General features: G+C 35.2%; 1 protein-coding gene across 1 annotated transcript; it reads right to left on the bottom strand.

The window, feature by feature from the left end:
- Positions 1-618: 618 nt before the first annotated feature.
- LOC132545423 (uncharacterized) lies at positions 619-15,508 on the bottom strand. Its single transcript, XM_060209112.1, has 9 exons — positions 14,995-15,508; positions 10,182-10,380; positions 9,111-9,305; positions 8,354-8,461; positions 7,401-7,604; positions 6,964-7,105; positions 3,566-3,735; positions 744-2,778; positions 619-631 (listed from the first exon to the last, which is right to left on the bottom strand). Exons 1-8 carry the CDS (start codon positions 15,250-15,252, stop codon positions 2,675-2,677), a joined length of 1,380 nt encoding a protein of 459 aa, XP_060065095.1. The 5' UTR covers positions 15,253-15,508; the 3' UTR covers positions 619-631; positions 744-2,674.
- Positions 15,509-26,600: the final 11,092 nt, after the last annotated feature.

The following is a 26,600-nucleotide window of genomic DNA, read 5'->3' on the forward strand; positions in this document are numbered from 1 at the left end:
TGGTGAACAAGACATGATATCTCCCTATCAACAGTGAACCAGACTAGACGTCCATCAGAATGGTGAACAAGACATGATATCTCCCTATCAACAGTGAACCAGACCAGACGTCCATCAGAATGGTGAACAAGACATGATATCTCCCTATCAACAGTGAACCAGACTAGACGTCCATCAGAATGGTGAACAAGACATGATATCTCCCTATCAACAGTGAACCAGACTAGACGTCCATCAGAATGGTGAACAAGACATGATATCTCCCTATCAACAGTGAACCAGACTAGACGTCCATCAGAATGGTGAACAAGACATGATATCTCCCTATCAACAGTGAACCAGACTAGACGTCCATCAGAATGGTGAACAAGACATGATATCTCCCTATCAACAGTGAACCAGACTAGACATCTATTAGAATAGTGAACAAGACATGATATCTCCCTATCAACAGTGAACCAGACCAGACGTCCATCAGAATGGTGAACAAGACATGATATCTCCTGTCAACAGTGAACCAGACTAGACGTCCATCAGAATGGTGAACAAGACATGATATCTCCCATCAACAGATATCTGATATCTCCCTATCAACAGTGAACCAGACAAGACGTCCATCCATGATATCTCCCTATCAACAGTGATATCTATCAACTATCAACAGTGAACCAGACTAGACGTCCATCAGAATGGTGAACAAGACATGATATATCAACAGTGAACCAGACCTATCAACAGTGAACCTATCAACAGTGAACCAGACTAGACGTCCATCAGAATGGTGAACAAGACATGATATCTCCCTATCAACAGTGAACCAGACTAGACGTCCATCAGAATGGTGAACAAGACATGATATCTCCCTATCAACAGTGAACCAGACTAGACGTCCATCAGAATGGTGAACAAGACATGATATCTCCCTATCAACAGTGAACCAGACTAGACGTCCATCAGAATGGTGAACAAGACATGATATCTCCTATCAACAGTGAACCAGACTAGACGTCCATCAGAATGGTGAACAAGACATGATATCTCCTATCAACAGTGAACCAGACTAGACGTCCATCAGAATGGTGAACAAGACATGATATCTCCCTATCAACAGTGAACCAGACTAGACGTCCATCAGAATGGTGAACAAGACATGATATCTCCCTATCAACAGTGAACCAGACTAGACGTCCATCAGAATGGTGAACAAGACATGATATCTCCCTATCAACAGTGAACCAGACTAGACGTCCATCAGAATGGTGAACAAGACATGATATCTCCCTATCAACAGTGAACCAGACTAGACGTCCATCAGAATGGTGAACAAGACATGATATCTCCCTATCAACAGTGAACCAGACTAGACGTCCATCAGAATGGTGAACAAGACATGATATCTCCCTATCAACAGTGAACCAGACAAGACGTCCATCAGAATGGTGAACAAGACATGATATCTCCCTATCAACAGTGAACCAGACTAGACGTCCATCAGAATGGTGAACAAGATATCTCCCTATCAACAGTGAACCAGACTAGACGTCCATCAGAATGGTGAACAAGACATGATATCTCCCTATCAACAGTGAACCAGACTAGACGTCCATCAGAATGGTGAACAAGACATGATATCTCCCTATCAACAGTGAACCAGACTAGACGTCCATCAGAATGGTGAACAAGATATCTCCCTATCAACAGTGAACTAGACTAGACGTCCAACAGAATGATGAACAAGACTAGATACCTCCTGAACAAAGTAAAAATATTGTCTGGCACACAAATTATGGAAGTAATTATATTTTGATGAACAGTGATATTATAACAAGCAATCAACCAAAAAGGCAAATAAACTGACAGTGATATTTTAACATGCTTCCATCGGAAACAGTCATTAGCATATAGTATCAACACAAGCTGGTGTATATCTCAGCTCACACAAAAATCTTTCTTACAATCAAATTGTATAATCATATATAACAAAATTTCAATATAACACAAAATAACAGGAAGTATTTACAAGCCATTCTGGTCTTAATCTACAGTGAAACATTATTGAAACAGCAATTAAAATTACAATGTAATGCGAAAGAAAGCTTTCATATGAACAATTTTTATAGGTTCAGTCAGGCTGCGAGATATTTTACACACGATGCTGGTTACCATATATGTTTTGTCCTTAGACATAAGCGGTCATGAATGTAATATTTTGGGGGAAAGCAATTTTTTTTCAGTTTTTTCGAGGAAACCCGACAGACATGTTTCATTGTGTACCGGGTGAGAACATCAATTAAACATATTCGCTGGAAGTAAACACATTCTAGTGTAAGATTATCTAACATCAGTCTAGTGCAGACCGTTTCAGGTTTACAGCACAGGACGTCATAACAGATAACCCTGACTAGATCTCTACAAACTTCTCGCCCGAATCAGCTGCTCCAATGAGTTAATATTACCAATATATCTGGATTAAAGTTCCATTTGATTTTTTCCATTTTATATGTCTATGCCTTCACAAATCATAAAATGTACTCTTCAGTTTAGCAATGTCATTGATGTTTCGTTATAACACTTTACAGTTTGTCCTTGACCCCTGGACCCCAGACGCTAAGCTGCAGACAGTGACCGGGCGAGACTAAAGAATCCTGAAGTTTTACTTCAGGGTAACCCCTAGTCAGCTGGACCCCATTCCGGCCGTGCAGCCGAAGCAGTGATTGTCTGTCTTGATGATTTCTCCTTTCACGTCATCAGTTGTATTGAGGTCAAACACGCTTAGCTCTGGAAAGGGAAGAATAGAAATGTACTTTATTGAAAGTGACTCGCACGCCGTGACATTAACTTAGAAATAAATGGAGGCATGCTACCAGATCCTTGTCAGCCGCTGGGGAATCATGAATAATATCAATTCCCCCTTGTCAAAGGACAATATCTTATTCGTGGACGTTTTACACTCCGACTGATATAAGTCACTACTTGGACTTTGTGAGACGGAAGAGAAGTACTTGACATCATTTGAATATACCCTGACCTCTGTGGACATCTACAGTCAAACTATATATCGGAAACATAGATAACATCAGTAATTTGGTAGTTATGCATTGCAAGCATATAGTGTAAGTCTGAGTGGGAAATTTTCTTTTTGGGCTGTAAATTCAATCAAACTAATTAGATGAAGGGAAGTAACTCTTAATACAATTTTAGCAGCCACGGCAGAATAAGGGAGGCAATTCTTAGAAATAAAATGACTGTGGAAAGGCGACCATTTCACATTAATCTTAACTAACTTTAAGGTAAAGTCTATTGAGGAGTATGAAATGAATTTGGGGTTTTATTTCAGATAAAACCAGAGAATTTAATCCACACTTATTTTGCATTTGAAGGAATATCAGAAAGGCTATAAAGAAACGTTAAACTCGCATTAAATTCTAGTGAAAATGCGACGTCAAAACGTCATGACGTCAAATCATAATGGTGTTGATGTGATAAGGTTATATACGCTACATAAAAAAAAATTAATGAAACAAAAACTTTTATAGGTGTGACGTGAACTTATACAGGAACATACCTGTGATCTTGTCCTCGCCGGTAATCCCGATGGCCAGCTGTTGGTTGAAGTCACAATCATACACGCGGCCGTCCCAGTTAACACTGAGAAGATTTCTACACATCAGTTTGTCAATGGTCTGTAGGTTATAATTCCTCACTAGGAGCTCCAAATATCCCTGTAACTCATTCCTGCGTACAAATATACACTTCAAATTACTTTATGACATTTCCATGCAATTATTAACGCCGTGATTTTAAGACATAATGTATATTTAAAATGCCCAAGATAAATTGTGTTCATGTATGAAGTAAATATGAAACAAACATATTCTAACTAACATTTGATGAACTCGGGCAAGTATTGACAAATGATGTAACGACAGCAAAACCCGCATAAAGGTACACTATAATGATGAAAAATATGGTGAAACGAGGGCAAAATGTTAAAAAATGAAAGGATGAAACGAGGGCAAGATGTGTGTGAATGGAAAGACGAAACGAAGGCGAATTATCAAAACTGAACGGATGAAACGAGGGCAAAATGTGAAAATGAAAGGATGAAACGACGGTAAAATGTGATTAAAGAAAGTGGTGTAACAACAGCAAAACGTGAACAAAGGACAGGGTGAAACGACGGCAACAACTATGATGTACTGAGCCTAAACGTGAACAAAGGACAGGGGGAAACGACGGCAACAACTATGATGTACTGAGCCTAAACGTGAACAAAGGACAGGGTGAAACGACGGCAACAACTATGATGTCCTGAGCCTAAACGTGAACAAAGGACAGGGTGAAACGACGGCAACAACTATGATGTACTGAGCATAAACAAGAACAGCAGACAGGGTGAAACGAAGGCAACAACTATGATGTACTGAGCATAAACATGAACAGGAGACAGGGTGAAACGAAGGCAACAACTATGATGTACTGAGCCTAAACGTGAACAATGGACAGGGTGAAACGACGGCAATAACTATGATGTACTGAGACTAAACGTGAACAAAGGACAGGGTGAAACGAAGGTAGCAACTATAATGTACTGAGCCTAAACGTGAACAAAGGACAAGATGAAACGACGGCAATAACTATGATATACTGAGCCTAAACGTGAATAAAGGACGGCAACAACTATGATGTGCTGAGCCTAAACGTGAACAAAGGACAGGATAAAACGAAGGCAACAACGCAACAACTATAATGTGCTGAGCCTAAACGTGAACAAAGGATAAGATGAAATGGTGGCACTAACTATGATGTAAACGTGAACAAAGAGCTGTTACCCTTAACTGCACTTACGAGTTCTAGGACAAAACAGTTGTAAAATGTAGTTTGATCCATCGCTTTGCTCTATTGTATCTAACATTAATTTGTATGAAAAGTTCACTTGTGTGTCTTTGCAATTTTCGAGGCGGGGTCTCCTTACAGTAGCTGGTTGTTACCTCACTGAACATCGTACGTGAGGGTCGTCGCATGCCACACAGAACAGTTGTTGCAAAGTGTGACTAGGACACAAGGACACAACCACGACAGACAGACAGATCCCGTTGTGTGTGTACAAATATGTACAAAACCTTTTTTTATAACTTTTGCTCACATCTTATTTAACTGTCTTGGTATCTATCCACTTTCTGGAAATAGCGGACCGTGTATTAGGTCTTTCATCCTAACGTACTATCGACTAGTATAAGACAGGTGTAATGACTTGTCTAGTCCAGTTTTAAGTAACTCCTATCACGTGATAACTTTTTGTACCAGCTCAAGCTGACGTTCACCGATTGATCAGTATAAATTTCAAACTCTCATGACACTTTCCTTGAGTTTATCAGTATAAGTGTCTCAAGTTTATTAAACAACTGACAAAACAGCAATGTGTGTAATTTTTTTTTCTATGAACAGTTGAAACTGGACATATCATCGAAATATACTTCTCTTAACTCTAAATTTTCAAGTGAGATTTTAAATATAAAAAGCTCTGGTCAGATATACAGAAATTGTGTTGATAAATATATCTTATTGTGTGTTATTTTGGTTGCAGTGAGGGAGATATATATATCCCTTCAGATGCCACGTATGGAAAATTAATGAGTACGAGTGTGCTGAACTGAGACATTAATAAGGTGTCTATCTAAAAAATTAAAAATTTAAAAAAAAATAGAAAACACTGACTACATACATTTATCAGCACACCAGAAGTAACTATTATAAACATTTACATTAACACTCATTGTGAACCAGTGGAGCAGTACATCTGTTAAAGTGCAACGAATAGAACTGCTACAAGGTATTAACCCGCAAAACGACACGACGTGCTTTAAAACTCGACAACAAATAAATAAACTAATTATAGACCAGATTCCTACATTTTATTGCTACACCAATGAATTTTTATGAAAAAATACAACAAGTAACGGCGTCTTCTTAGCACATCATGAGTTGAACGGTTAGAATGCCGAAGTCTCGATACACTGAGGGTGGGCAAACAGGTGATATGACACTTACGATTCGGTAAAACCACGGACCTAGATGTCCTTGGTGATACGTCATCTCATGACGTCATATGTATATCAGTAACACCTTTTACATGGACGACGCGAAACCCTGAACAAGGAAAATTACAGACAAAAAAATTTCAGTAGAATAATGTCACCGAGAAAACGCCCTGTTGAAAATATTTCTAAGACAATATGTACCAGAAGGTTTGACTATAGAATTTACACTGGACATGGTACGTTTCTTCAATGCTGCTTTTGTAACCATCTTAACGACAAGCCAGTGCAGTTTTACATTTAAGTCATGAAATATAAAGATGAACTGAGCAGCAATTCAAAAATGGGTATTTGATATTTAAAACCAAATGGATACAGTAGTGAAATTGTAGATCAAAATTCTTCACAAGAAATCACATTTATTAGGTTTTAGTACACACATCTAATTAACGACCATGTTTGATCTAATCGATGTGTACTTTTATAACTATCTCCTGTTATTAATCAATTATCTGTCCATATCTAATTCGTCTTCTAAGTTTGACGATCGTTTGCGGACATTTCAGCATTCCAGTTTTGCATTTCATATTAACCGACAATTTTGGAGTAAATAACGAACTGATCAGAGAATGAATTTATGTTTAGAAATTGGCTTAAATGATGAAAAATGATATCAACAATCATGCAGATGAAATTGATACCCTGTCGTGGATTAAATCAATCATTCATGTTGCTTGTTTTGCCATTCTTTAATTGACATTTTGTATTAGAGTAAAATTTCCTTCTCGATTTATATTTTGGCTCATATATTTGTACCTTTTTAACACGTGTTGTTTTTCTAAGTGTCTATTAGGACCTAATTATATCAAAAGTTCACAATAAGTAGGCAAAGCAAGAAATTTTTTTACCAATCATATTTACTTACCGTCGATGCAGGAAGTCATTGAAACGCTTGATGGGCATATTAGTCATTGTAAAGAGTTTGTTGAACTCGATTCCGAATGTATCCCATAATTCCTCTTTGTATTTTTCCTCCAATGGCTGTTGCGGAGGAGGTAAAAACCCTCCTGCAACGACCATAGTATTCATTGTAGCAGAAATGTCGCCACAGATGTAGTTATTTTCGTAGGTGAAAGTGGGAGAGAATAATAATCTAACACTTACAATTTTATATCAAACTTAGTAATGCAATTAGAAAATTAATCAGAGTTGTATTTAAGTATATCAAAAGCATATTGATCCAGCCTGGATTGTAAAATTCTATCTAATTGTATCTACTATGGAGCCGGGGGAGAGGCTTTTGAGGTGGTAAACGATAAATGTACTTGGATTATAAGCTACAATTCAAGAAAGCCAACATACCCAGAGGATTATAGACGAGGTCGAGCTTCAATCCAGTGTCGGGTTTGCCGTAACCTACTTCGTTCAGTAAAATCATGGCCTGTATACTCTTGTCAAATACCCCGCTCCCTCTCTGTGTGTTTACGTTCTTTGCCGAATAACACGGAAGTGAAGCAACAATATCGATGTGATTTTCCGCGAGGAACTCAACAGTATCTTCTTGACCTATAACAAAACAAGAGTGAAATGTTTTACCTCCGAGCAAACGTTTTGAATATTCTACCACAATAGGTGGGCATGAATCAACTCCACAGATATTACTTTATTACTACAACTGTTGTATAACCAAACATTTATACCACATTGGGTATATAAACTGTACACTCGTTTTGATTGCCTGATACGGTGAAGTTTGACAAAAAGGGCTTTCACACACTCGTGGAAACTAAACACAATAACTTTACGTGAATCTCCATGGATCTATTGCTTTGATGATAATTTGTAAAAAAGAAATAAGATATTCTCATATCATTATGAAACTGTTCTTGAATATTAATTAGGCAATTTACTACAGATCATATCATTAAGCTCACAAAACACACCAGGGTACATACTATCTAGTGTACACCAACCAAACTCTAAATCTCTGTAAAAATATCATAATTATATCAGTAATACCGAGAATTTGTAACAAACCGTACAAACAACATAACATAATAGTTCTGTCTCTGATGTCTCTATCAATAACACTGTTTGATCATAAAATTACAAAAGCGAGAAAATGCCACAAAACCACTAGCTAAAATTATTGTCATCTGTAACTTTGAAAGATCACTGAATCAAGAGAAAGATATACCATATTCAACAACCATTTGCTGTAGAATCAGGAATTAAGGCCAGGTAAAATTTGACTGTAATGAATATATAATTTGATAAAATAGTAGATTTTTCAGTTAAAATAATGAAATCAATACCTGGCTCCATTAGTGACGTCAAATTACACCTGTCTATAACGGTCTTCCCGAGATCTCTTCCTCCTTTAGCAAGGTATCGAAACTCCTGACAGAGCTCTGGAGCGCCTCCTATCAGAAATGAAAGAAGTCAGTGTATAACCATGCTGCATTGCCAAAAAGGATGAATTTCACAATATGGCAACACTTACAGAAATATTATGGTTATTTTAAAATTTAAGGGATATTGAAATAACAAGAACACAGATTTATACATTTATTTAAATTCTATGAGATTGTTATCCTTTAATACAAATACATGGAATTTAAGATCTTATCTCACAGTGTCTTAAAATTATTTTATTTTCTACGTTTTAATAATAGTGTTTACTTTCAGGTACTCTCACAAAAATGTACATGGACTACACAAAATAGAGATAATTTGTCATATCACTAATATTTATTGAAATAATATTAAAATCTGCGATAACTCCGTGTTTGAAAGTGAAAATGAAAACAAATGCAACCGACACGAAACATTGTACACTTACACTGTACGTTAATGAAGGTCTTATCGAACGATGACAATGCGGTCATTATTTGACACATCTTTTATATAATTTGTCACTTTTTTAACTTCTCACAAGAATATTTAGAGCGAATCAATTAAAAATCGTCTATCACATCTCTAATTTATTTATTTGTTTCTTCCTTGTCTACAACGACTACATCATCTCCAAGAGCTTGGTATTCTGTTAACAACGACCATAAATCTACTAGCCAGTGATGTCCAGGGTGTGGACAGAGGGACTCTTGGCCAGTAAATCCAGGATTTTTTCGGCCACCTCTCTTCCCATCATCTCCTTCCGTTTGGGTGAGGACTCCACGTGGCAGTGGTTACAAGCCTGGTTACAATACAGACCGATGTTAGCCTGGACAATCTCTATGGCGTTCTTCTTCAGCACCGTCTCTTGGTCTAAATAACAACAAAAATACATTGACGGTCGGATCTCGTTTTCATAGTTGGTAGTTACACTACTGAACAGCATATAAGAGTCCCTAAGTTTGCCATGCCGAAGGACACAACCAAGACAGCCGGGACCAGCCAGTTTCTCGGTAGAATTCGTTGAAATGTCTACCAGAGTTTTACCTGATGTTGCAAACACGAACGCTGTACCTACTAAGCGACAACAGCTCGGTTCAGATCTTCCTTGTGCTATACTGGTAATGGATATGTGGTATAGAACTTTGAATTTCATTTTTTTTAATTTTTTTAATAATCTATGCGACAACGTTTAATGGGATTTTGCCATGTTACTTTCGTTATGAAGTCATCGATCACGTTGAAAGAACAATGGCTTTGCTGCTCGAAAAGACGGTAATCGTTATATGAAGCATCAAATATATGAGTATATTCTGAACTGTGCAACTATTCGATAGATAAATGTAGCATGCTGGTTCCTGCAAACATCATGGACTAAAAGCCTAAGTGAATTGACTGACCTGTAACATTTAGTGTGTTAGTACGACTCGTCACCATGATGATAGTCACACAGACAACTAATATAAAATCTTAATTTACTTCCAACATAACTTAACAGACTTTCTATACCATATGTAGAAATTGGCCTGCTTCCATTAAACAAATGATTTTATTACTTGCTTCATAAAGATATGGTTTGGGCAGGCGATCATATTGCACACATTTAATTAACTACCACGTGTAAAATGTAACGCTCCAAATCAAAATACAAATGTACAGATGCTATTCTCAAAAATCTGTTCGTCATATTTCCTTAAATAAATCGACATTTGTAAACTTCAGTATTTATCACATACAACAGAATGCTACCTTCAATCTTTTCCTTCTTTTTCTGTTCCAGCCAGAACTGATTGAAGTCTGGTGCTCCAAGCATGTTGAGCGCCCTCTGGCGTTGTTTCCTTTCCTCCCGGGTCAGCTGTTTCTGGCCAAGTCTTTTTAATTTATCAGCGGTCAACTTGAAGTCCTCATCCAGTTCCATCTGTTTCAGTGTTTCTGGTATCAGAGACCCCTAAAAATTATATTGATCATAACATCTTTTTTAATCTAGGAATTCAAAATATTGAGGCAATTTATCTATTTAAAACTAGACAAACAATGTTGTACACTCTAATGACATTCAAAACTTCTACTCTAAACCTAACCATGACAGAATCAGTATTCCTGGGTTAACGATGATAAAGAGAAAATAAAACGACAAAAAATAAGAACCTCGTTAAGTCTTATCCCTGCGACAAAGCCCAGTTTTCCGATATCAATAGGACTTTTACATTGGAACCTGCTAAGCAAGTCTCAGGACATCAGACGGCGGCGTGAAATAACGTCCACAAATCATAATACTGGTAACTACAGACTACCGTTTTCTTTTTAATACATTCGTGTAGGGACATCAGAAAATCAACATAGGTGTAAGTACACACTACCGTTTTCTTTTTAATACATTCGTGTAGGGACATCAGAAAATCAACATAGGTGTAAGTACACACTACCGTTTTCTTTTTAATACATTCGTGTATGGACATCAGAAAATCAAGATAGGTGTAAGTACACACTACCGTTTTCTTTTTAATACATTCGTGTAGGGACATCAGAAAATCAACATAGGTGTAAGTACACACTACCGTTTTCTTTTTAATACATTCGTGTAGGGACATCAGAAAATCAAGATAGGTGTAAGTACACACTACCGTTTTCTTTTTAATGCATTCGTGTATGGACATCAGAAAATCAACATAGGTGTCGTGTCAAATATGGACATCAGAAAATCAAGATAGGTGTAAGAAGTTAAGAACAGACTACCATTTTCTTTTTAATACATTCGTGTAGGGACATCAGAAAATCAAGATAGGTGTAAGAAGTTAAGAACAGACTACCGTTTTCTTTTTAATACATTCGTGTAGGGACATCAGAAAATCAACATAGGTGTAAGTACACACAACTATTTTCTTTTTAATACATTCGTGTAGGGACATCAGAAAATCAACATAGGTGTAAGTACACACTACCGTTTTCTTTTTAATACAGTCGTGTATGGACATCAGAAAATCAACATAGGTGTAAGAACACACAACTATTTTCTTTTTAATACATTCGTGTAGGGACATCAGAAAATCAACATAGGTGTAAGTACACACTACCATTTTCTTTTTAATACATTCGTGTAGGGACATCAGAAAATCAACATAGGTTTAAGAACACACAACTATTTTCTTTTTAATACATTCGTGTATGGACATCAGAAAATCAACATAGGTGTAAGAACACACAACTATTTTCTTTTTAATACATTCGTGTAGGGACATCAGAAAATCAACATAGGTGTAAGTACACACTACCGTTTTCTTTTTAATACATTCGTGTAGGGACATCAGAAAATCAACATAGGTGTAAGTACACACTACCGTTTTCTTTTTAATACATTCGTGTAGGGACATCAGAAAATCAACATAGGTGTAAGTACACACTACCGTTTTCTTTTTAATACAGTCGTGTATGGACATCAGAAAATCAACATAGGTGTAAGTACACACTACCGTTTTCTTTTTAATACATTCGTGTATGGACATCAGAAAATCAACATAGGTGTAAGAACACACAACTATTTTCTTTTTAATACATTCGTGTATGGACATCAGAAAATCAACATAGGTGTAAGTACACACTACCGTTTTCTTTTTAATACATTCGTGTAGGGACATCAGAAAATCAACATAGGTGTAAGTACACACTCCGTTTTCTTTTTAATACATTCGTGTATGGATATCAGAAAAACAACATAGGTGTAAGAACACACAACTATTTTCTTTTTAATACATTCGTGTAGGGACATCAGAAAATCAACATAGGTGTAAGAACAGACTACTATTTTCTTTTTAATACATTCGTGTATTTGAAAGCCTGTCGCTATACTCCCCCAAGTAATGTATTTCGTTACGTTGTGTCCGGAAGAGAATGGTAGATTGTGAAGTAGTGTGTACAATTCCATTTATTTCGCAAAAAAGTGAGTTTTAAACCTCCATTTATTTCGAAAAAATGAACATCTATTTCTGTAATGAGCGTAGATATTTATGAATGGAAAACGGTACCTTCAACAGGGCCTCCCTTTCCATGTGTTACCACGTAACCCAACTCTTTGAACAATTTTATGAAGATCTCATTGAGATTAGAGTTACCTCCCTTATATCAACGACCCACAAAAACTATTTAAAAGATATCTCGCCTTGTTTTGCAGAATATATATTGATATGGTTTGAAATGTTTTGACTAAGCAAATTTTCTGGTACTAGAAGAGCAATTTTGTGAACAACCAAAGTTTATCAAAGACATCAAGGATACGACAACACATTAATGATGATATCAAAATCAAACGATCAATACTATTTAAATCAACTTTAGATTTTTATCAATGAGGCATAACTCCTACAGCTTGCCTTGTTTCTATCCGAGTCCTCAGTTTCGGTAAATACAGTACATGTCCGGAGTGTAACTGTTGACATTTATTACAAGCGGCTGTGATGAGTAACGACTATATTATATACTGGTATAATTATCTGACAAACAATAAACCCTGTTCTGAACCCCACTGCTTCCAAAATCACTGATAAAACAAGGTCGCTTATGTTACGCAATCGTTAAATTCGCGAGCTTTGTTTAAATATTGATCGATGGAGTAAGATGTTGTATAGAGTCGTTTCCATGTCCTCTCGATCTTATTTCCAGCTATTATATGGAATTTTGCTACGATGGGTTCAATCCATTGAAGTTGTTTAACTCGTTATACCGTATAATTTTCATATGAAAAAATAGAAAGCAGTGCTTTATTATTTTCATTTATATGTTTATCTAAACACAGACACGCACGAACATTATCGTCGTACTGACAGACCCAGGTAACCAGCTGATAACGGTGCATATACATTGAAATTTCCCAATAGCATGTTCTGAAAATTGACACCAGTTTTGCAGATACAGATATCAGTCAGCTTATATCTATTTAGCTATTGGTCAGTTGATCGATGCCTTGAACCAATCAAGAGGCTAACTATATATGTCAACTCAAATATGCATGCGAAGTATCACTGGACAACTGCGGTGCAATTAATTCTTTAATACTAGAAAAAAAAAGGCCAGCTAGAAGCTATAAGAATAGTCACAGGGCTGCCAACATACACAGAAACAGAATTTCTGTATCTCGAAACCAGTTGGCTACAACTTACTAAAAGACGAGAAGCTCGGACACTTTCTTTCTTTTATAGTTTAGTAAAAAAATTCTTTGCTTTATTGCCAGCGGATATTGAAAATCTAGCCCCATACAATTTACGAAACGCACACTCACTGAGACAACAACATTTCTATCTTCAACTGTCGCAAAACTACTTCCTTCCTTCAACAACAAAACTTTGGAATGATTCACATAACATTAGAGACTCTCCTTCTATACATCATTGTAAGGCTAATGTAAAAAAATTATTCACTGTAATATAAGCTAACAATTAGTAAACTATGGAGTTAGAAAACTAAATATTCTTCATTGTCATCCGAGAAATCGAGCGAGCACTCTTAATTATTAGTTAATGATCTTTTCCGTGCAAATCTTATAAAGTCTAACGAGTGTCAATAATGTCTTAATATTTCTTTTTTACTTGTTCTTTATATAATAACTTCATTCATGAACTTACCGGAGAACTAGAATGGTACAAAGGGGATATAAATGTTGACATACTCCTGTAAATGTTATCCCAACATCTCACTACATGACAATACAGGGATTGTGAAAGCTACACTATATTTCATGGAAAGGTCGGGTAGTCTCTCTCTCTCTCTCTACCTACCTCTCCCTAAATTTATAATCTATGCTTAATTAAGTTATATGTACAAATGATACTAAACATGATAAATCGATTGTTTTATCTCGTCGTATTTTACATTCTAATGTTTAATAATGTGACAATTGTTATTTCATAATTGTAGGTCTGTATGTAGGGAGAGGTCACTTATAAGTTGGTAAAATATAATCATCAATCCTTCTGACATTGTGACAATAAAGATGTTTGATTGAATAAACTTGACTTGAACAGAGTATACAATCGTCCTACATATGAACTATCACTTGATCTTGACAAGGATATATTGATCAATGATATTTCAAACATATTAAATAGAAGCGGGCAAATGTAGATAAATTTGGTAATAATTCGTCCCAGTAACATAAAACTAAATTTTAATGTTTCATTTAACTTGAATGTTGTATTTTTAACGATTTTGTAATAAGTAAAACAAAAACACAAATCAGATTCTTTTTCTACTTCGTGGCCTTCGCATTGATTCAAGGGAGGTCACTCTAATGTAAACCAAAACTGGAACTCTTCTTTGTTGTGATTATTGTGTAGGACAGCCCTAAGGCATTACGAAACAGACGATTAAGAAATAATACACAAGAAAAGAATAAGGAAAATTTTAATCGTTAGGTGATAAAGTACATGTTTGTAGAGTGGAATCACGGACTAAGAATGAATATCTAAGTCTGTGGTTAATCCCAGTGATGTTATCCATTATAGACACTTCAACATAACGAGTGGCTTCGAGTTATTCAAATATAAAATGGGTATTTAATTAACCTACGTACCTTTGTTCGCTGTTGTAAATCCTGCAACCCTTTCCATCGCGCCCCGGCGGGCGGGCCAGGCTTGGGAGGTGGGGCAGTAGGTCTGCTCAACTTGTGTTCATGGATATCAACACTTGTGTTGTAGTCTGGCAGTTCAGCATTCTGGGTCCGTACATTAGTATCGGGATCACTTGCATTACTGGATTTCCATCGTTTAAGTGTCGCACTTGGTAAATATCTGTTAGGCTGAATGAAGCCACGATACCGAGCGAGAGCCATAATACACTCCCGTTAAAACTGTTACAGTTTTTGCTCTTGTTTACTGTGCACTGCGTAGATTGGCGCGATACAGCCCCCGATTGCACGGTCCCTTCTATATGTGCAGATAAGAGAAGACGACAAAACGCACGTTAACCGATTAATTTATATCCATCGCAGTCACCTTAAGAACGTGACCAATATTTACAATACAGACGAAGACTGACCTTGACCTGACGAAACCATGTACACGTATATTGTGTGAACTGTGTTTCACTGTCACCCGTGTTGTCTACAGCGAGCTTACACACATGTGTACATATGAACTGATCGAGGGAGGGCACGTCCCAGGAATAATAGTGTTTATGTTAAGAACGTAGTCAACAACGATTACTCAAACATCCATAGTTACGTCTGTTACTTTCTAATGGTACATAAAGGTACTAATGATTTTGTTTAAATTATGATAAAAATCATCGTTAAGAGTCCATGATACACACATAAAGTCAAACGAATGTCTACATATATACTTCAAGATTTATTATGTATGATATTGCTTGGTACAATTAATAAATCGTTTATTTATTTATTTATTTCAAGTTATTTCGTACATTACTTAAAGACCAGACGGCATACACACTCGCTTTCACACACAAAATAACATACATATATAAGGATGTGTAACATGCATCATCATCATCATCATCATCATCATCATCATCATCATCATCATCATCATCATCATCATCATCATCATCATCACATATCATTACCTCATTTCCATTTCAAAATTATACACCATTATCCATAATGCCATAGTTGTCACTCATATTACACACACATCCGCACACTCACACACCTTCACACACCTTCACACATATTACACACACACATCATAGATACATATACTCACATTGTAGAAAAAGGAGGAGAAAAGTATGGCTAAGGCAGGAAGGAGAAGAGAAAGAAGAAACAAGATCAGAGAGACACGGTTTCATGGTATATAAATATAAAAGTGTACAAAACAGTGAACTAATCGGGCGAAACCAGGGTTAAAATGATCATGAAAAAGTATTCAAACTTGCCAACTAGAACCAAAATCATAAATTAGAAGTATCTATATAAGGATAATTGATAATGCTAATATCGATAATAATAAAAACATTAAAAAATATGTGATTTTTTTATTTGAATTATTATAATTCTAAAATAGATTTTCATTTTTCTCCTACCTTTTTTCAAAATATCCTTAATCAGCTCACTTTTACTGTTATTTACAAATTTTTGAACCAGGAACTGATCTTTTATAATATTGATGAGTGCATTGAGGGTTAGGAATTCGCTAAAGCATCTAGTTGTTTTTAGATATAATGTTTGATAAGAATTAAAATGTGTTACTCTTCCAAAAAGAAATGAATATTTGATATAAGCAAAGGGAATTAGCAATAAGTAAAATTTACACTTCTTGACATTCCCATAAACAATTCCATTTCCATAATTATAAAGCTTGTATAGATCCCCCCATTGTATTCAGTATTAACCTCCATTTCCCATGTGATTGTACTATCCTTATCCAGCCTATAAAAGTGTGAACATCTATCATCTTTAAACCTCCATCTATATAATCTTAAATCATAACGTCTTTCTTAATTTTATGACATTTACCATTTCATAAAAAAACAAACGATAGTGTTTTCACCTGATTAATATATTTTTCTGGAGGATTTGGTAAGGAGATAAACAGAAAATAAAGTTGTGAAATCAACAATGATTTAATAATATTTATTTTGCCTATTAGGGAGTCCGATTCCGTCTATCCCAAATATTAATAAGGGCTTTATGTTTTGCAGTTTTTCTTATTTTAGAAATTTCACTTTAATCCACACTGAAATCTATCCCCCAAAAACTGAACTTTTTTCTCCCTCATTGTAAATTCAGTTTTGGCAGGTAAGTCTGGTCGTTTATTTTAACATTCAATTTATTAAGTTTTGTATTGTAGACTGTTCGTGATGCTGTAATTTACATAGTTTGTACAATTGTGAAAAGTACATTGTAATACAAGTTCCGTCTCGTACCAGCTGCTGATTCTGCCATTAAATGAGTAAATAAAATTCGTCTTATTTAAATCACACATCACACAGACCATACCTTCTGTTGGTACATTTGTCTACTTCTAGGTTTCAATTGGAAGGCTGAGCTAACATGCTTTAAACTTTGTTAGAAAAGATCTGTTCTTAATTGGTAACCGATAGGATTGTTTTCAAATTTAAATTGATATTTAAGAATTCCATAGTTTATACATTTAAAATGTTTGTGATACTTATTTTCTATAATTATTAAATGCATAAATTGTTTATGAAATAGAATAGATACATTTATTTATAAGATAATCAATATTTATCAGAAACAATCCTCACAAATTGAAGTTACTATCTTAGATACATGTACAATTTGTCTTGAGCCAAAAACAGACACTCTTGATTTAAACATCGACAAACAACGATTGTTTTCCAAAGTCTCTTTACTCTATACAATTAGATTTAAAACATATATGAATAATAATTGCTCTGTAGCGATGGCATCTGGAACCGATGAAGACTGCTTCGACATACCGATGGATACTCGAGTTAACCCACTGTCTGACCACTAGAAAATGATTTGCCTTGCGATGGATCTGTCTCGAGGGGCGGGGGAGTGGGAGAGAGATTCTATTATTTCATATAGTGTATATTTTTAGTATAAAATTGGGAATAAAAGCACCACCAGATCAAAACAATGACACAAATAGTTACTGCTTTTAATCCAACAGCACTCTTTCCGACTTACGATGTAAACAAACGAGCTGTCACGTATATATTCCCGGAGTCCATCCGTCCACTGAATTTTGAATGCTTGAAAGTGGCTCGAACCACATTGTAGACATTGTAGTCACGTCATGTCAGGCAGGCTGTTTTGCTATTTGTTATAGAATCCTTCACTAGATTATCAATTATATATTTTATGTGTTATTTTTGTTTTTGAAATGTACATGTATCTAAGAAATCAATTATAAGTTTAGGAATATTAAAATCCGATTTGTAAATTCAGTGATAGTATCATGATTACGCTAACTTAAATCGAGCAAATATTTTATAACCAGATTACGTCATCTAGAAAAAAAACAGCACCAATATGTTTATACTACTCAACGACTTCTGAACCGTTACCAAAGTTTAGTTATCTCAATGCTAGCTCAGTCTATCTTGTACAGTAGTTATTGAAGATATCAAGTCATTAGGATATTCAGCTAATGAAATAGTAACGTTAGTAAACACAGGACAATATAATTATGTTAAAGTTTGGTCTCATGGTCGATACTTCCACAGCAACTTTCTCTTCTATATCACCTTCCGGAATCATTAAGCAATGTCTAAAACAAGAATACTCTTGTCCGACAGAGTTTCATGATAAACTTGTACATTCAGCCGAGTTTAATCTCTCGTCCACTCTCACATCCTTCGTTTCAGTCAGTAGTATCCTCCTCATCCCATCATCGTTATAAGGCCCAGAATGAGTACATACGCCAGCAGTGAAGACTCAATCAGAGGTAATTTCATGAGTATCCAATGAAGGATGACATTTACAACGTCACACCAGAATAAAGCTACGGAAAGGCCACGTGGGACTATGGAAGCCTTTGATTACACGGCGGTACATCGCGCACCTGTGTTGGAAATAAAATAGTGCTCAGTCGAAAAATCACTATCACACATACCAACAGCTCACTGAGTTTCTCCCGTGTCTACCATGTATAAAGTATTATATAACTTTGTTTGAATATTTCACCTTATCGGTATTTAAACTTAAACATTAAAGTTATTCTTAAAACGTTTGTATTTTAATTTTTCTCTAAACTCTGCTTTGCACATCTGATATGAAAAAAATGACGATATTAAGAGGCCATTACAGGCCAGCTACATTTGACGGATCGCACAACGTTACACGATGTGCGCACGATAGGAAAATTGGACGAAATAAGCTATCGCACATTTGTGCACACATTTTGCGGATCTTTTGCACAAATGTGTGATTCTATCGTGGTTGATATAAATTAAGAAGTGGCTTATGAATAAGTGTGGGTTAGGATTTATGCATTTTCTAAATGTATAAAAATATAGGCTGGATGATTTCTGATGTTTGGGAGTTGTCTCCCTTTAACCTTTCAGTTTACCGTTTATGTTTTTTGTAAGTTATCGAATTTGCACTGGTCTTTTATTTTTATGCGACGTTAAAACCTGGCTCGAATCTATTGCAGTATAGAAAAAACATGATCTATTGTCTCTTCTGCAGTTTTGTGATGATAATGTCTTCTAACTTATTTAGTCCTAAAGCTTTTGATTTAGTAGTAGGCTTATCTATAATTTGCCTTAGGTAGTTGATCTTTCCAAATGTTTCCATGTTTCTGACCGTTTATTACCGATTTGTTGATTGATAACAGAATATACTTCTGTCTTAAATAATTTCACCTTACACTTTCTTGTCTTTTTCTATAGAGCTTTTTGGCTAGATCATCAGCTTTTTCATTTCCATGTATTTGGACATCTGATGGTACATACTCAAAATTTACCAAAATTCCCTGTTATTTTAAGTTTTTAGACTAGATTTAGTACAAATAATTACGTTAGGTCTTGCACTATTTCTAGTTTGTATTGGTTGTGATGAAGACTATCTGTAAGAATTATTGCTCTGTTTGTGGACTTTTTGATGTTGATAGGTCAAAGTTCTAAATCTTTAGCAATGATTTAACTTGTATAAACGGGGCATTGATCGGCCAGTCTGAGTGATAATGCGATGTTGTTATCTCCAGGATAAATACCTAACCTAACCCTCTTCGTTGGTGGATTTTTAATCCATTAGTATGATATTTACAATGATTGTATTACTTCTCGTCAATGATTGATAATGCTATTGCCTTAATTTCTACTGGACTTTCCTTTTTTGTTGCTTTTGTTCAAAATTTCTATACTAAAAGCGGGATTGTCTAATTTCCAGGGCGGAGTTGGATCTGGAAAAAAAATCAATTCTAATTTGGTGTTAATTGTGTTCGACGAGAATTTGTTTTATTACAAAGTTTTATGGCGGTTTGGCATGTTGGTTTAGTTTGTCTCTGTATTTAGCGTCTTTCAGGCTTAATCTTTTGATTGATGCATACTCACATTTAAATAGACAATGAAATTCATCACCATTATTATTACTACAACATAGATTACAAGTTCTGCTTTCCTTAGGTATTCAGATCCAATCACCAGTTTCCATGTGGTAGATTTGTATTTGACGTTCTAAATTTAACAATAATCTGTCTTTCTCTTGGTTTTAGTTTCGAAAAGTATTTTCCATCTCGAAATTTGACTTCATTATAGAATATGTATTTTTACGAGAGGAATTTTCAATATCATTAAACCATTTTTGAAAAAACTGATCTTGTAATCTTTGCTTTATAACTAAGTTTTATATAATCTCGCTTAAATGTACATTTTTTGATAATCCCAGAGAAATTTATACCAGTTTCTATCAATATTTTGCGTACGTTATTAAACAACCTAAATTTCATATTACTACTGATTTGTAAATTGTACATAAAATTGTACATAAGACTGGACAATTTATTACATGTTATTAACTTATGCCAATACACAATTATTCTACTTTAACTTCAATAGACAAAGGAAATCTGCCAATCTCTCCATAGATCATAAAATTTGGCTTGCTTCTTCTAACACCTAAACTTCGTTTACAAAATTGCAAATTGAGTTTCTCAATAGAGGTGAAGTTTTCAAAGCCCCATACCTCTAATGCATAAAGAAGTATAGGTACTACTATTGAAGCAACTAATTTTAACTGAAGGTCAACAGGTGATGGAATATTTCTGGTTTTCTTATAAACTGCAAACATAGCTTTTTTAGGCTGTTCCATTAATCTTGGTTACCTTAAAAAAATCCGTTATAACCTACTAAAACATCAAGATACTAATGTCTCGATAGTATCGATATTCTCGGGTGCCCATGGACCGCTGGTTGGTTACCGGGCCTACCATTAGGAGCATTGGTGGAGGTCGCTCCTAATTGCTGAGCCCCTGGGGAGGGTTGCGTATAGTGTACAGGATTACCGAACAATTCCCTATGAGCACCAGATATAATGTCACTTGTTGACGAGAACTGCTGAACACAGTACACGATGTTACATGTATTAGGCGTGTGTGTACCATATGACATTGGAACATTTACATGTGTCTGTGTTCGCTACAGGTGATCTTTTAAAAATTCTTTTGCCCATTAATCAAAAGCTCTCGTAAGACGAAGAGGTTTTTTATATAATTACTCTTGGCTAATTGTACGTGAACGAAGATTTCCTGGACAATCACATAACATCGAGAGAGAGGGAGCACAGCGTGTATATACGCTTCAATGGTCACTCTATGTACATGCATGGCTGGAATAGTTGAACAAATGTTTGATTTATACACTCCATAGAGCACACCAACATCCAATGTAGTTTTACTCTTTGGATACGTGTCAACTTAAGAAGCTACATCCCAACTCCTTCTCAGGACACAACCGCAATATCATCAGATTGTATAATTACATACTGACAGCGTTTTGTTTTTAAAAGAATCTAAATAAACAGAAACTACCTGTCACAGAAGTTAGCCAGATCAATTTAAAAATTGAGAGTTCTACTTTAGTGTTTGTTTTCAAAAAATATTTTTTAGGAATTTATTTTTAGAAAAAAAAATGGTATATAAAGAGAGCAACACTAATTACCTATAGTTGACACAGTATTTCAATTCAAAATATTCCATACTACAATCATTGAACAGAAAACATCAGTTGAAACGTTATAATTAGCACGTTTTTAGACACTCATGATAATCAGATATCAAAATAGATAAAAAAAAACATGCATTTTCTAGCATTTGAAACAACTAGGAAAAGTAGAAATACGTTTCTGATTTTACCTGACATAGCTGACATTCAAGACTTTGTTCAAAGATTTAATTATGTTGGCGGGCTAGTTTCACATTTAGTACAATGTATATCATTATATAGGATACGTCCTTGTTACTTGAAAAAATAAGAACATGAATTGATTGCTCATGATTGTTGCAACCAAGTAAATGGATTTCAGTAACAAATTGACTTATTGCCTGTTATTAACAAATAAAATAAACGGGTTCAAGAAATTCGAGATTTGCTCTGGATTGTGTATTTGTATTGAATAGAAGCATTGCCACAGTAGAGAAAAATATTTTTTTCTAAAATGCTGTTGCTAATAAATTTCTTATCATTTTGACCTTTGGGTTTGTTTAATGATATTTCCTTTTTCGATCGCTGTGTGTTTTACCGTTTGATGGCCCTAATGACCTTTTACGTGTTGACGGGCCGTTAAGAATGTAATAATAATAATGATAGTAAACTTATCATTTTTCTTCTGTTCGTTAGTATAACGGGTTACTTTAAGATAGAGTTAACGGTAGGTGCTATAGATCCCTTCTGATCCGAATCCTATCTTCAAATTTTAATTGCTACAGTAATAATTAATTGTTCTGTTCAAATGTATTTTCAAATTCTAGATCTTCTCGCAGTTTTATTTGTTTGAACCAAAGTCAGGAATGTCAGATGATTTCTTCGTATATTGACTGTAGTAATGTGTGAAATCATATAAGACAAAGAGTCGGACGATGAGAAATTAGCCCAGTAAAGCGATGACTATAGTTCACACCTGTCCAGGTAAACTACAAGGGTTCTCAGTTGGGTTTGTACTGGCGCGTCCTTCGAAATAACTGCCTGTGCACACACGTATCTACGACTCGACTAGCGTTAAGGGGACGTAACCTATGGTATCACGTAGAAATAAGTATAGTTGCAAATGAACCAAATAATTGCAAAATCTCACCATATTTCAGTTTTTTCGTGAAAATATTGCTTCGTAATTTGTTATTTTAAACATAAATACCTCTCGACAGGTGGATTAGTTCTATGGAATCTTTAGTGAAACTCTGTACCATATATGCAAATTAGGGTATACCCCACAGACGTCTTTACGGAATATATATAAGAAATATACAAAAGGGTGGATGGTGGGAGTGTCCTAGCCCCGATTATAACCTCACTAAGGACGATAAGATCCAAAAACCGGAAAGTGCATGGTGGGAGTGTCTCTTCCCCCCAAAAAAACCCCTCAGGCCTTACTTATGTTATGATATGAAAAAGGTTCTACACAGAAGAGCTAACCTTACAACAGCTTCACACTTACTCCTTTCGTCAGCAATACTAATGGGCTTAAAGAGTAGGCAAATGCAAAGTAATCGAAAGACACTGGTCCCTTATGTTAAACCTACAGTGTAAATTCACAAACATGGTTCAATTTTCTTTTTTTTTTAAAGAAACATTGACATTTCAAACTCTACAATTAATAGGTCTATAATCAATAACGTAACGATAGCACAAAGGGTGATGATTGGCTTCCTTTGTTTCACACGATTTAAAGTAAATTAAATTTCGTAAATTTGCGTGTTCGGGGTGTTAAATCTACAATCAGTGACAGATTTTCTTACAAAAGAAATATAATGGTACTTGTCTTCATGAAAATTTTTAGTTTTTGGCATATTTCAGTACCGGTGAGTTGCTTCACACCGGTGGGATAAGGGATAAGGTTTATTTCTTTTCTAAATATATAAGACTCTCAAACTTCTGAAATGATTTTATTTGGCGGGAAATCGGGCCATAGTATTTGTGTTTTGGCCCCATATTGAAGTATGAGTTTGTCTCTCTTTGACTTTGGTTGTAATTCGTCAGATTCAGCCAAAATGCTTATTGACGCTGTGATTTTTAAAAGCGCCTAAAGCTATATATACTGGGACAGTGATTGTAGGGTACCGAATGATGAATATACTGGGACAGTGATTGTAGGGTACCTGGTGATGAATATACTGGGACAGTGATTGTAGGGTACCGAATGATGAATTGTTTTGACAAAATAAAATAAAGACAATTAAAAATTATTTGCTTAGGGTTTGAGAATGAAACAACTCATTTAGAAATTTCAAATGCATGCGATCTCAAACGTTGATACGTTATATTAAAATCTATCGTTGTAAAAGAACCGCAGTGTTTACAGATTTTTGTGTTCATCCGAGTATAACACAGTAAATATTCTGCCTTATGGACATGTCAAGAGATTGTTAATTCAAACACACGTTTAATGAAACTAAGGTTATATAAACAACAATATTATATCGTTTTCCTTAATGATGTTGATCTGAACAAGTAACATCATATTCTACAGATATCAAGGTCATCCATTGATTGTAGTAAATACGTGCCTGTGATAGATGATCCCACGCTCCATGTATGAATTTTAGCTTGTTCGTGTAAATGGTGATAACATTTCATACTTAGTGTTTAGAAAAGTTTGTGACATTTTGTTGGGCATTTTTGGGCATGTCGCTGTCATCGCCTCGGTTTAGAAGGATCATTCGTGCTTTGTGTATCAAGTTTAAATATATCTACATAAATAACGAGACATCTTTTGCATATTGTATGAGCAACGACACAAGGCTTTTAGTTGGTGCTGTCATTTGGCCGAGTTTTTATTAAACATAGTACTAATATTTCCTTTCATTAGCCTTTTAGACATCACCTCGACAGTTGGGATTATCAGCCTCCTCAATCTCCATTAAGCAATCATGCGGTTGGAAACATTAGCTATCACATACCGTAATGTAACACTGGTATTTTCCATAGAACTTAAAACTGTGTAGATATTGTAAGGTTTTTTTTATTAAGTCTTTTTTTCCTATGTATAAAACTTATCAATAACCTTAATTAATCAATCATAGAGTGGATGGTTATACATCACATCCACCACGAATAGCAACAAATTGCATTCAATATGGACATCCACACTGATAAACTGGGCGGTGAAGACCGATTCATCAGTCAGTTGATATTTAATTGTGACACAGGCACCGTTGGTTCTTTGTTCAATATTTTAACACTCTCTTTTCAGTCCATCTCTACAGTTTCTGGTAAAAAAAGATTAAGGGCAGCTTCTTAGCACTTCAAATTATTTTAATACAATTTTCATTCACATCTAAACCTTAACACTAGACTAGTGTCTTTGAACATACCAATCATACAATCAAAGCAGGGCAGGCAAAACCCTGGATTGAAGTGATACATAGATTTCTGTATTGTTTGTTTTTCATTGCTCAGTTTCTGGGCTATGGTAAGTTTTAGGATCAATCTACAATCAAGTTCAAGCGGTACCAGGTTTAATATTGATAGTTTCGTAGTTGTTTACCGTGTTCTTATTTTAGAAAAAGACATCATTTAATTAAATTGACCAAGCTTTATTTTGCAGATGAAGTACGCTGAAATCGAAGACATTTACCCTCCCGGAACACACGGTCTAATTCTCCTTGTGTTTTGCAACGGTTTCCCAGCAAGTCATTCTCTGGTCGAATCACTTTTGTGTTTAAATTGAAGTCTTGCGTACATGTCAGATATAGAAACAAATAAATAAGGCTGACGCTTGTTACTCGAAAAGTATCGTCCATGTTGATGCCTAACTGTCATACATAAAAAAGACATTCATATCTAAATGAGATACTTGAAATGGTATTTCATAACTCACTAACCTCCTATTCGGAGACCAATCGTTAAAACGTGGGATTGTCTGTAATATCTACACCAGCAATGTTAAAAACATTATGCCATTGTTTAGATTGTCGTCACGTATGACAATAACAGCGAGTACACATTATCCTATAGAATAATTGATATGAATCTTTTCTGTTAATTAAATATTTAGTGTAAAATTCAAACCTATCACGATTATACAATCCATTAACAGTGCCAACCAATTCGATTATCATAAACAAGCTTCGTCATCTAGATCAATACTGTAATTTTACTCCAGTTATTGTTTCACCCTGACTCCAGGTCCCTGCATGTTCTTCACCGATAATCATTGAATAGTTAACGAGATATTATTTTTGGGGTGAGGGGGATTAGCTACGGTATAAACAAATATTTGTTTAGAGATCTGAGGTTACCATACAGTTTACAAAATGATTGTTGAATTAAACATGTCCCACTTAGTTTGTACAGTTACCCAAACCTCTATGTAGACCTCCGTTGCTGATCTTATCCGGCTGAAGATAGAAATAATATAATTGTGAAATTACAGAAATAGACTATTGAAATAAACATTTACAACGATAAAAGCAGGCGGAAATACTAATTGATAGATATTAATTAAACATTTTATCCGATAGATTGTTAGAGAATAAATGGTAGAATCCGAGATACAATGCATATATTGATACC

The sequence above is a fragment of the Ylistrum balloti genome, unplaced genomic scaffold (genome assembly GCF_031769215.1).
Source record: "Ylistrum balloti isolate Yb309-2 unplaced genomic scaffold, AGI_CSIRO_Ybal_v1 Utg369846, whole genome shotgun sequence".
Lineage (NCBI taxonomy): Eukaryota > Metazoa > Mollusca > Bivalvia > Pectinida > Pectinidae > Ylistrum > Ylistrum balloti.

Bases quoted from the DNA above. Each gene is read 5' to 3' on its own strand.
- LOC132545423 (XM_060209112.1), bottom strand. From the start codon at position 15,252: ATGGCTCTCGCTCGGTATCGTGGCTTCATTCAGCCTAACAGATATTTA. The intron at 10,381-14,994 runs GTACGTAGGTTA...TATAATTTTTAG, and splicing joins ATTTACAACAGCGAACAAAG to GGGTCTCTGATACCAGAAAC. The intron at 3,736-6,963 runs GTAAGTAAATAT...ATTTGTACGCAG, and splicing joins AATGACTTCCTGCATCGACG to GAATGAGTTACAGGGATATT.